The 13,104-nt window shown below is 49.4% G+C and overlaps 1 protein-coding gene across 2 annotated transcripts in view; it reads right to left on the reverse strand.

Moving 5' to 3' along the window:
* The window catches only part of RBCK1 (RANBP2-type and C3HC4-type zinc finger containing 1), a 32,416-nt gene extending 19,969 nt beyond the window's left edge, over positions 1–12,447 (reverse strand). The window contains exons 1-6 of one of the 2 annotated variants that reach the window (XM_038750217.1): positions 12,433–12,447; positions 10,057–10,094; positions 7,625–7,769; positions 3,530–3,623; positions 2,066–2,264; positions 193–317 (exon numbers count right to left, since the gene is read on the reverse strand). In XM_038750217.1, coding sequence (XP_038606145.1) covers positions 193–317; positions 2,066–2,264; positions 3,530–3,623; positions 7,625–7,769; positions 10,057–10,078 — 585 coding nt within the window. In that variant the 5' untranslated portion in view covers positions 10,079–10,094; positions 12,433–12,447. Of the gene's footprint in view, positions 1–192; positions 318–2,065; positions 2,265–3,529; positions 3,624–7,624; positions 7,770–10,056; positions 10,095–12,310; positions 12,352–12,432 lie in introns of those variants that run through there. The other variant, XM_038750218.1, reaches the window with a different exon arrangement.
* Positions 12,448–13,104: the final 657 nt, after the last annotated feature.

Below are 13,104 nucleotides of genomic sequence, written 5' to 3' on the forward strand. Positions count from 1 at the left end.
GACTTCCCAAGCGCTTAGTCCAGTGCTCTGCACGCAGTAAGCGCTCAATAAATACGACTGAATGAGTGAATGAATGAATGAATGAATGAAAGTGGCGGAGCCAGGAAATGCCAAGTTGGACCGAGGGGGCGCGGGGACAGGGGAAGCGCCGGATTGGGGGGAGGGAGGGAGGGAGGATGGGGCGGGTCTTACCACGGGGGGTCCGGGGTCCGCATCCACCTGGGGGTTTCCAGCGGCGGGGCCGGGCGGGGGGCTGCCCGGGCCGGCCGTCTCCCCCCGACCCCGGGACTGGAGGGTGATGTCGCCGAATCCCAGGTCTGAGGGCAGAGGTCAGAGGTCAGGACCCGAACCCACACCCCCACCAGCCCCAGCCTAACGGGGGGATCCCGGGCCTGGGGGTCAAAAGGTCCGGGGTTCTAATCCTAGCTCTGCTCCTCATCCTCTGCATGACCTTGGAGAAGTCATTTCCCTTCTCTGAGCCTCCATCAATCATCAATCAATCAATCGTATTTACTGAGCGCCTACTGTGTGCACAGCACTGGACGAAGCGCTTGGGAAGGACAAGTTGGCAACATCTAGAGACGGTCCCTACCCAACAGTGGGCTCACAATCAATCAGTCAATCAATCGTATTTATTGAGCGCTTACTGTGTGCAGAGCACTGGACTAAGCGCTTAGGAAGGACAAGTTGGCAACATCTAGAGACGGTCCCTACCCAACAGTGGGCTCACAGTCTAGAAGGAGGAGGCGGAGAACAAAACCAAACATACTAACAAAATAAAGTAAATAGAATAGATAGGTACAAGATAAATAAATAGAGTAATAAATATGTACAAACATATATAGATATATACAGGTGCTGTGGGGAAGGGAAGGGGGTAAGATGGGGGGATGGAGAGGGGGACGAGGGGGAGAGGGATCCATCCCCGGCGCCGAGAAACACGGTAAGCACTTACCAGATACCATCCTCGCGCTTAGTCCAGTGCTCTGCACACAGTAAGCGCTCAATAAATACGATTGAATGAATGAATGAATGAATCCTCGGGGTAACAGGATCCATCCCCAGCGCCCAGAAACACGGTAAGCGTTTACCAGATACCATCCTCGCGCTTAGTCCAGTGCTCCGCACGAAGTAAGCGCTCAATAAAGACGATTGAATGAATGAATGAATGAATCCTCGGGCTAACGGGATCCATCCCCGGCGCCGAGAAACATGGTAAGCGCTTACCAGATACCACCCTCGCGCTTAGTCCACTGCTCTCCACACAGTAAGTGCTCAATAAATACGACTGAATGAACGAATGAATGAATCCTCGGGATAGCGGGATCCATCCCCGGCGCCGAGAAACACGGTAAGCGCTTACCAGATACCATCCTCGCGCTTAGTCCAGTGCTCTGCACGCAGTAAGTGCTCAACAAATACGATTGAATAAATGAATGAATCCTCGGGATAACGGGATCCATCCCCGGTGCTAAATGAATGAATCCTCAGGATAACGTGATCCATCCCCGGCGCTGAGAAACATGGTAAGCGCTTACCAGATACCACCCTCGCGCTTAGTCCAGTGCTCTGCACGCAGTAAGCGCTCAATAAATACGATTGAATGAATGACTGAATGAATGAATGAATCCTCGAGCTAACTGGATCCATCCCCGGCGCCGAGAAACACGGTAAGCGCTTACCAGATACCATCCTCGCGCTTAGTCCAGTGCTCTGCACGCAGTAAGCGCTCAATAAATACGATTGAATGAACGAATGAATGAATCCTCGGGCTAACGGGATCCATCCCCAGCGCCGAGAAACACGGTAAGCGCTTACCAGAGACCACCCTCGCGCTTAGTCCAGTGCTCCGCACGCAGTAAGTGCTCAATAAATACGATTGAATGAATGACTGAATGAATGAATGAATCCTCGGGCTAACGGGATCCATCCACGGCACAGAGAAACCCGGTAAGCGCTTACCAGATAGCATCCTCGGGATAACGGGGTGTCAGCGCGGTGCCCCCGTCCCGCCCGGTCCCGGGGGTCCCCGGGGTGCCCGCCCGTGCCCGCGCCCGCGCCCGACCCTGCAGGGCGCGGATCTGTCGCTGTCGCTGGAGGTCCCTCTGGCTGAGGTTGGCCCGGCGGGCGGAGCGCAAGTAGAGGAAGGCGGCCTGCCCATCCCGCTTCAGCCCGTGGGCCAGGAGCGTGTCCTCGTCCCGCGGCAGCCGCCGCCCGATCACCCACTGCTGCAGGCTGGGCGGGAACCCGTACTCCACGAACACCTGCCGGACACAGGCGGGCACCTCGCACCCGGCGCCCGGGCCGCGGGTCCGAATCCCGGCTCCGCCAACTGGCAGCCGGGCGGCGGGGGGGCGAGTCGCTTCGCTTCCCTGGGCCTCAGGGACCTCAACTGGGAAATGGGCCCACTGTTGGGGAGGGACGGTCTCTGTGTGTTGCCAATTTGGACTTCCCAGGCGCTTAGTGCAGTGCTCTGCACATAGGAAGCGCTCAATAAATAGGATTGATGATGAAAATGGGGAGGAAGACTGGGACAACCTGATCTCCCAGCACTTAGAACGGTGCTTGGCACATAGTAAGCGCTTAATAAATGCCATCATTATTATTATTATTCCCCGTCCTTGTCCTTTCTCCGGCGCTCAGTACGGCGCCCCACACCCCAAGGGTGCTTAATAGATCCCAGGACAATGAGCCCACTGTTGGGTAGGGACCGTCTCTAGATGTTGCCAACTTGGACTTCCCAAGCGCTTAGTACAGTGCTCTGCACACAGTAAGTGCTCAATAAATACGATTGATGATGATGATGACTCAATGTTAGAGTGGGAGGCCCTCGTGGGTGAGGAATGGGTCATTTCTCCATCTCGTCCTTTCCCCGACGCTCAGTACAGTGCCCCAAAACCCCGGGGGTGCTCAATAATCCCAGAACAACTACTACTACTACTACTACTAACAATAATAATGATGGCACTCTCTGGGCCTCAGGTCCCTCATCTGTAAAATGGGGATGAAGACTGTGAGCCCCCAGTGGGACAACCTCATCACCTTGTAACTCCCCAGCGCTTAGAACAGTGCTTTGCACATAGTAAACGCTTAATACCATCATTATTATTATTATTATTAAGCGCCTACTACGTGCAAAGCACTGCTGTAAGCGCTGGGGAGGTTGCAGGGTGATCAGCGCTTAGTACAGTGCTCTGCACACAGTAAGCGCTCAATAAATACGACTGAATGAATGAACGAGGTTGTGTCACGGAAGGCTCCCAGTCTTCATCCCCATTTCCCCGGTGAGGTCACTGAGGCCCAGAGAAGTGAAGCGACTCGCCCGAAGTCACCCGGCTGACAGCTGGATTCGAACCCGTGACCTCTGACTCCAAAGCCCGGGCTCTTCCCGCCGAGCCCCGCTGCTTCTCGAACTCGGGGGTCAGCGTGGGCGGGGAACGAGTCCCTTCCCCAGCGCTCAGTACAGTGCCCCGCCCCCGGTGGGTCCTCAGTAAGTACCCCGGCCCACCCCCCGGGCCCCGGCGTGTACCATGTCCTTGACGGAGGCTAGCGTCATATCCGGGCGCAGGGTCAGCCAGATGGAGAGGTTTTGCATCTGGGGGTCTTCCACAGTCACCCACAACCTGTGGGACATGGTGAGGACGCCCCCAGGGAGGGCCGAGGGGCAGGCGCCGCTGGATCAGGGCGGCCAGTACACCCACCCCTGGCCCCCAGAGACGGAGCCATTTATTCCCCTGAATGTCCTGTTGGCCGGCAGTCTGTTGCGGGCAGGGAATGTATAATAAATAATAATAATAATGATGGCATTTATTAAGCGCCTACTATGTGCAAAGCACTGTACTGAGCGCTGGGGAGGTTCCAAGGTGATCGGGTTGTCCCACGGGGGGGGGCTCACCGTCTTCATCCCCATTGTACAGATGAGGGAGCCGAGGCACAGAGAAGTGACTTGCCCAAAGTCACCCAGCTGATAAGTGGCAGGGCCAGGATTCGAACCCATGACCGCTGACTCCATAGCCCGGGCTCTTTCCACTGAGCCACGCTGCTTCTCTCAGTAATAATAATAACGATGATCTTTGTGAAGCGCTTACTATGTGCCAAGCACTGTTCTAAGCGCTGGGGAGGTTACAAGGCGATCAGGTTGGCCCACGGGGGGCTCACAGTCTTCATCCCCATTTGACAGATGAGGTGACTGAGGCTCAGAGAAGTGACTTCTCCCCCTTCTAGACTGTGAGCCCACTGTCGGGTAGGGACCGTCTCTATATGTTGCCAACTTGGACTTCCCAAGCGCTTAGTACAGTGCTCTGCACACAGTAAGCGCTCAATAAATACGATTGAATGAATGAATGCAAGTGAGCTGCCCAAAGTCACACAGCTGATGCGTGGCCAAGCCAGGATTCGAACCCATGACCTCTGACTCCAGAGCCCGGGCTCTTTCCACTGAGCCACGCTGCTTCTCTGTGTCTTTTTCTTGTTCCCTCGTCCTCTCCCCAGCGCTTAGCCCAGTGCTCCGCACGCTTTACGATCAAATGAACGAATGAATGAATGAACGTCTCCCCCCACCCAGGCGGTGGGGGCAGGGAATGGGTCTGTTTATTGTTGTACTGGACGCTCCCGAGCGCTTAGGCCAGGGCTCTGCGCCCAGGAAGCGCTCAATAAATAGGATCGAATGCATGAATAAATAATAATGACGGTACACATTAAGCAGCGTGGCTCCCTGGAAAGAGCCCGGGCTTTGGAGTCAGAGGTCATGGGTTCAAATCCCGCTCTGCCAACTGTCAGCTGGGTGACTTTGGGCAGGTCACTTCACTTCTCTGGGCCTCAGTTCCCTCATCTGTAAAATGGGGATGAAAACTGTGAGCCCCCCGGGGGACAACCCGATCACCTTGTCACCTCCCCAGCGCTTAGAACAGTGCTTTGCACATAGTAAGCGCTTAGTAAATACCATCATCATTATTATTATTAATATTATTATTAAGCGCTTACTATGTGCAAAGCACTGTTCTAAGCGCTGGGGAGGTGACAAGGTGATCAGGTTGTCCCCCATGGCGTTCCCAGTCATCATCCCAATTTGACAGATGAGGGAACTGAGCGGCATGGCTCAGTGGAAAGAGCACGAGCTTGGGAGTCAGAGGTCATGGGTTCGAATCCCGGCTCCGCCACGTCTGCTGTGCGACCTTGGGCGGGTCACTTCGCTTTTCTGAGCCTCAGTTCCCTCATCTGGAAAATGGGGATGAAGACTGAGAGCCCCCCGTGGGACAACCTGATCACCTTGTATCCTCCCCAGTGCTTAGAACGGTGCTTTGCGCATAGTAAGCGCTTAACAAATGCCATCGTTATTATTATTATTTGAGGCCCAGAGAAGCGACTTCCCCAAGGTCACCCGGCTGACAAGTGGAGGGGTTGGGATTCGAACCCACGACCTTCCAGACTGAGCCCCCTCCTTCCTCTCCCCCTCCTCTACCTCTCCATCCCTCCCGCCTTACCACCTTCCCCTCCCCACAGCACCTGTATATATGTATATATGTTTGTACATATTTATTACTCTATTGATTTCTTTTACTTGTCCATATCTATTCTATTTATTTTATTCTGTTAATATGTTTTGTTTTGTTCTCCGTCTCCCCCTTCTAGACTGCAAGCCCGCTGTCGGGTAGGGACCATCTCTCGATGTCGCCAACTTGGACTTCCCAAGCGTTTAGTCCAGTGCTCTGCACACAGTAAGCGCTCAATAAATACGATTGATTGATTGATTAGTACAGTGCTCTGCACAGTAAGCGCTCAATAAATACGATTGATTGATTAATACAGTGCTCTGCACACAGTAAGCGCTCAATACGATTGATTGATTGATTAGTACAGTGCTCTGCAAGCAGTAAGCGCTCAATAAATACGATTGATTGATTGATTGATTGAAATGAGGACTTAATCAGGGGAGGCTTCTTGGAGGAGGTGTGATTTCTTTTTTCTTTCTGACCTTGAAGGCGGGAGAGAAACCATGGTCTGTTGGACTTGAGGAGGGGAGGGCATCCAGGGCTAGAGGCAGGGCCTGAGTGATGAGATAGACGACACCGAGGTATCCCTTTCCTTTACAGAGCTGTATTTATTTATGTATTTATTTATTTATTTTACTTGTACATATGTATGAAAGATATGTGTTTTTAAATGTCTTTAAATTTAAATTTTAAATTTTTAAATATGTATTTTTTAAAAAGATATGTATTTTACTTGTACATATTTACTATTCTATCTATTGTATTTTGTTAAGATGTTTGGTTCTGCTGTCCGTCTCCCCCTTCTCGACTGCGAGCCCGCTGTCGGGTAGGGCCCGTCTCTATCTGCTGGCGACTTGGACTTCCCAAGCGCCTAGTCCAGTGCCCTGCACGCTGTAAGCGCTCAATAAATATGACTGAATTAATGAATTCTAGACTGTGAGCCCACTGTCGGGTAGGGACCGTCTCTCTATGTTGCCGACTTGGACTTCCCAAGCGCTTTAGTCCAGTGCTCTGCACACAGTAAGCGCTCAATATCAATCAATCAATCGCATTTATTGAGCGCTTACTGTGTGCAGAGCACTGGACTAAGCGCTTGGGAAGTCCAAGTTGGCAACATGGAGAGACGGTCCCTACCCAACAGTGGGCTCACAGTCTAAAAGGGGGAGACAGAGAACAAAACCAAACAGACTAACAAAATAAAATAAATAGAATAGATATGGACAAGTAAAATAAATAAGTAAATAAATAGAGTAATAAATATGTACAAACATATCATCATCGTCATCATCATCAATTGTATTTACTGAGCTCTTACTGTGTGCAGAGCACTGTACTAAGTGCCTGGGAAGTACAAATTGGCAACATCTAGAGACAGTCCCTACCCAACAGTGGGCTTGCAGTCTAAAAGGGGGAGACAAAACCAAACATGCTACAAAATAAAATAGAATAGATATGTACAAGTAAAATAAATAAATCAATAAATAGAGTAATAAATATGTACAAACATATATACAGGTGCTGTGGGGAAGGGAAGGGGATGAGATGGGGGGGGATGGAGAGGGGGACAAGGGGGAGAGGAAGGAAGGGGCTCAGTCTGGGAAGGCCTCCTTCCTATATATATACACACACACACACACACACACACACATGTGTGTGTGCATATGTATATGTACATATATATATGTATATATGCATGTATATCTGTACATATATACATATATATACACGCATATATGTGTGTATATACACATGCATATATATACACATACATATATACACACATATATACATACACATATATGTGTGTATATGTATATGCATATATATATACACATACATATACATATATATACACACACACATATATGTGTATATATACATGTATACATATATATGCATACATATGTGTGTGTGTGTATACATATATATACATATATATACACACACACACACACATATATACAGGTGGTGTGGGGAAGGGAAATCTGATTGACTGAATGAATGAATCTGATTGATTGATGGATTGATTGACCTCTGACCCCCAAGCCCGGGCTCTTTCCACGGAGCCAGGCGGCTTCGGGAATGAGTGCGGAGGGGGAATTTGGGGGGGGCGGGAACGGGGGGGACCCCACCTTATCTCGGGCTTCGGGTCGGCGTCCGTCTTCAGCTTCACGGCCAAGGGGGCGCGTTGTCCGGCCAGCCAGGTGGCACAGCTGACCGCCGCCTTCTCGTCCCCGCCGGCCACCGCCCGCGCCAGCCTCTGAGCCATCTCCTCCACTGCGGGGGCGCGGAGGGCGTCAGGGAGGCGGCCTCCTCGGGGCCCACCCCCCCACCCCTTTATTACTAATAATAATAATAATAATAATAATAATAATGGCATTTATTAAGCGCTTACTATGTGCCGAGCACCGTTCTAAGCGCTGGGGAGGTTACAAGGTGATCGGGTTGGCCCCCCCCGGGGGGCTCCCAGTCTTCCTCCCCATTTTCCAGCTGAGGCCACTGAGGCCCGGAGAAGTGAAGCGCCTCGCCCAAAGTCACCCAGCTGACAAGTGGCGGAGCCGGAATTTGAACCCAGGACCGCTGACTCCATTCCTGGGCTCAAGCGTCTCAAGCGCTCAGTACAGTGCTCTGCACACAGTAAGCGCTCAATAAATACGATTAGAACAGTGCCCAGTGCTTAGAACAGTGCTTTGCACATAGTAATCGCTTAACAAATACCATTATTGTTATTATTATTATTATTATTGATTTCCACGGAGCCACTCTGCTTCTTCACCTCCGTCTCCCCCCCTCTGGACTGTCTGCTCTTGTGGGCACGAAAGGGGCCCGTTTATTGCTCTACTGGACTCTCCCAAGCGCTCAGTACAGTGCTCCGCACTCAGTAAGCGCTCACTACATCAGATTGAATGAATCAATATCTTTTCTTTCTTTAATTCTGTGAATGTCCATCTCCCCCTCTAGACTGTGAGCCCGCTGTTGGGTAGGGACCGTCTCTAGATGTTGCCAACTTGGACTTCCCAAGCGCTTAGTACAGTGCTCTGCACACAGTAAGCACTCAATAAATGCAAGTAGTAAGCACTTAATAAATGCCATTATTATTATTATTATTATATGTATATGTATACATATACATATGCTTTGTTTTGTCGTCTGTCTCCCCCTTCTATCATTATTATTATTATTATTATCTCCCCCGGTGCCGGGCACATAGTTAGCGATTAGTAAGTACCATTGTGGGGGGAAAAAATAAGAAAGTGGGTCCTCAATAAATGCCATTGGGGGAGAAACAAAAAAACGGCCAGCCTCTCTCCCTCCCACACACAGAGACGCTCGCAAACACACATACACAAACACGTATAGACCCACACACATGCAAACATATAGACAAACGCACATATATAGACACATAGGTACATAGAATCACACACAGATTCACAGACCCGCACACACACACACACCCCACACACAGAAGCAGACACACACACACACGCAAACATATAGACAAATGCACATATATAGACATATAGGTACATAGAATTACACACAGATTCACAGACCCGCACACACACCCCCCCCACACACAGAAGCAGACACACACACACACACAAACATATAGACAAACGCACATATATAGACACATAGGTATATAGAATCACACACAGATTCACAGACCCACACACACACACCCCACACACAGAAGCACAAAGACACACACACATACACACACATATAGACAAACACACATATGTAGACACATAGGTATATAGAATCACACAGATTCACAGATTCACAGACTCACAGATTCACAGACTCACACACACACACCCCACACACAGAAGCACAAAGACACACACACACACGCAAACCTATAGACAAACACACATATATAGACACATAGGTATATAGAATCACACACAGATTCACACACACACACACCCACACACCCCCCACACACAGAAGCACAAAGACACACACACACGCAAACATATAGACAAACACACATATATAGACACATAGGTATATAGAATCACACACAGATTCACACACACCCCCACACACACACCCCACACACAGAAGCACAAAGACACACACACACGCAAACATATAGACAAACACACATATATAGACACATAGGTATATAGAATCACACACAGATTCACACACACCCCCACACACACACCCCACACACAGAAGCACAGACACACACACACGCAAACATATAGACAAACACACATATATAGACACATAGGTATATAGAATCACACACAGATTCACAGACCCACACACACACACCCCACACACAGAAGCACAAAGACACACACACACACACGCAAACATATAGACAAACACACATATATAGACACATAGGTATATAGAATCACACACAGATACACACACACCCCACACACAGAAGCACAAAGACACACACACACACGCAAACCTATAGACAAACACACATATATAGACACATAGGTATATAGAATCACACCCAGATTCACAGACCCACACACACACATACACACCCCACACACACAAGCACAAAGACACACACACACAATCCCACCTTTCTTGGTCTTCTCGTCCATCAGAGACCCCCAGGGCCTGGAAGAAGAAAGCCAAGTTCTTAATAACAATGAGAATAATAATGATGGTAACAATAAGAATAAGAATTAATAACGATGGCAATGATAATAATGAATAATGATGGCAATAATAATTAATAATGATGGCAATAATAATAATAATAATAATGGCAATAATAATAATTAATACTGATGGCATTTGTTAAGCGCTTACTATGTGCAAAACACTGTTCTAAGCGCTGGGGAGGCTACAAGGTGATCTGGCTGTCCCAGGGGGGGCTCACAATCTCAATCCCCATTTGACAGATGAGGGAACTGAGGCACAGAGAAGTTAAGCCAATGTGTTGCCAATTTGTACTTCCCAAGCGCTTAGTACAGTGCTCTGCACACAGTAAGCGCTCAATAATTACGATTGATGGATTGATTGATTAAGCGACTTGCCCAAAGTCACACACGCTTACTATGTGCCGAGCGCGGTTCTAAGCGCTGGGGGAGATACAAGGTAACCAGGCTGACCCCGTGGGGTTCACAGTCTGCATCCCCATTTTCCAGATGAGGGAACTGAGGCCCAGAGAAGTGAAGCGACTTGCCCAAAGTCACCCAGCTGACAGGTGGTGGAGCTGGGATTTGAACCCGTGACCTCACAGTCTAGAAGGGGGAGACAGAGAACAGAACCAAACATATTAACAAAATAAAATAAATAGAATAGATATGGGGAAGCAGCGCGGCTCAGTGGAAAGAGCCCGGGCTTTGGAGTCAGAAGTCATGGGTTCGAATCCCAGCTCCGCCACATGTCTGCTGTGTGACCTTGGGCAAGTCACTTCACTTCTCTGAGCCTCAGTTACCTCACCGGGAAAATGGGGATTAAGACTGTGAGTCCCACATGGGACAACCTCATCACCTTGTATCCCCCCCCAGCGCTTAGAACAGTGCTTTGCACATAGTGAACGCCTAACAAATGCCATTATTATTATTATTATTATATGTACAAGTAAAATAGAGTAATAAATCCATACAAACATATATACATATACCCCAGCTCCGCCAATTGTCAGCTGTGTGACTTTGGGCAAGTCACTTAACTTCTCTGTGCCTCAGTTCCCTCATCTGTAAAATGGGGATTGAGACTGTGAGCCCCACATGGGACAACCTGATCACCTTGGAACATCCCCAGCGCTTAGAACAGTGCTTTGCACATAGTAAGCCTTAATAAATGCCATTATTATTATTTTATTATACAGGTGCTGTGGGGAAGGAGGTAAGGCGGTGGGGGGGGGATGGAGGAGGGGGAGAGGGGGAGTTCTCTTGTCCTCTCCCAAGCGCTTAGTACAGTGCACATTTCTAGACTGTGAGCCCACTGTTGGGTAGGGACCGTCTCTAGATGTTGCCAACTTGGACTTCCCAAGCGCTTAGTCCAGTGCTCTGCACACCGTAAGCGCTCAATAAATACGATGAATGAATACTGAGTGCTCAAGAAATATCCCTCCGCCACGTGTCTGCGTGTGTGTTCGCGTGTCGGGGTGGCCGAGGGTTCGGCGGGGAAAGTTGGGGGGGGTGGGGGAGGAGGCGCTCAGTACAGCGCTCTGCACACAGTAAGCGCTCAATAAATACGACTGAATGAATGAATCAACATCATCATCATCAATCGTATTTATTGAATGCTTACTATGTGCAGAGCACTGGACTAGGCGCTTGGGAAGTCCAAATTGGCAACATATCATCATCATCATCATCAATCGTATTTATTGAGCGCTTACTATGTGCAGAGCACTGGACTAAGCGCTTGGGAAGTCCAAATTGGCAACGTATAGAGACTGTCCCTACCCAACAGTGGGCTCACAGTCTAAAAGGGGGGAGACAGAGAACAAAACCAAACATACTAACAAAGTAAAATAAATAGAATAGATATGTACAAGTAAAATAAATAGAGTAAAAAATATGTACAAACATATACACATATATCCAGGTGCTGTGGGGAAGGGAAGGAGGTAAGATGGGGGGGATGGAGAGGGGGACGATAGAGACAGTCCCTACCCAACAGTGGGCTCACAGTCTAAAAGGGGGGAGACGGAGAACAAAACTAAACATACTAACAAAATAAAATAAATAGAATAGATAGGTACAAGTAAAATAAATAAATCAATAAATAGAGTAATAAAGATGTACAAACATATTGAATGAAACATAATGAATGAATGAAGAGGGGTTGTTGGGGAAACGCCACCTGGACCTGACCTCTGACCCCTGGACCACGGAACAGCGGCCCCCCAGAAGCAGGCCGCGACCTCTGACCTTTTGACCTCTGACCTTTTGACCCCTGACCCCCCAAGAGGCCCCCCCCAGTCCCTCTCACCTACCTGAGCGACGGCCACGACCGGAAGGAGGAAGGCCGAGCGGGAAGGGGCGGGGCCTCAGGGAGCCCCCGGCTCCTGATTGGCCCGCGCCCGGGTGACGTCAGCGCGTCCCCGCCGAGGCCCCGCCCACCGGAGGGGACGCACACGTGCGCGCCGGCCCGCGCAGGCCGCGCCCCCTGCGTCACGTGTCATCAATCCATCAATCAGTCGTACTTACTGAGCGCAGAGCACTGTACTAAGCGCTTGGGAAGCACAAGTGGCAACACCTAGAGACGGTCCCTACCCACCAGTGGGCTCACAGTCTAGAAGGGGGAGACAGAGAACAAAACCAAACATACTAACTGTTGTCCACAGCGGACTTGACATGACTGACTCCATTTTGTATAAGCTGACCGTGCCCCTCCATTTCTGCAGGCTGGGAGAACAAGTCTGTAAAATCAATCAATCAATCGTATTTATTGAGCGCTTCCTGTGTGCGGAGCACTGTACTAAGCGCTTGGGAAGTACAAGTTGGCAACCTATAGAGACGGTCCCTACCCAGCTGTGGGCTCACAGTCTAGAAGGGGGAGACAGAGAACAAAACCAAACATATTAACAAAATAAAAAAGAATAAACATGTACAAATAAAATAGAGTAATAAATACGCACAAACATATATACATATCATCATCATCA

This window comes from Tachyglossus aculeatus, chromosome 8, assembly GCF_015852505.1.
Source record: "Tachyglossus aculeatus isolate mTacAcu1 chromosome 8, mTacAcu1.pri, whole genome shotgun sequence".
NCBI lineage: Eukaryota > Metazoa > Chordata > Mammalia > Monotremata > Tachyglossidae > Tachyglossus > Tachyglossus aculeatus.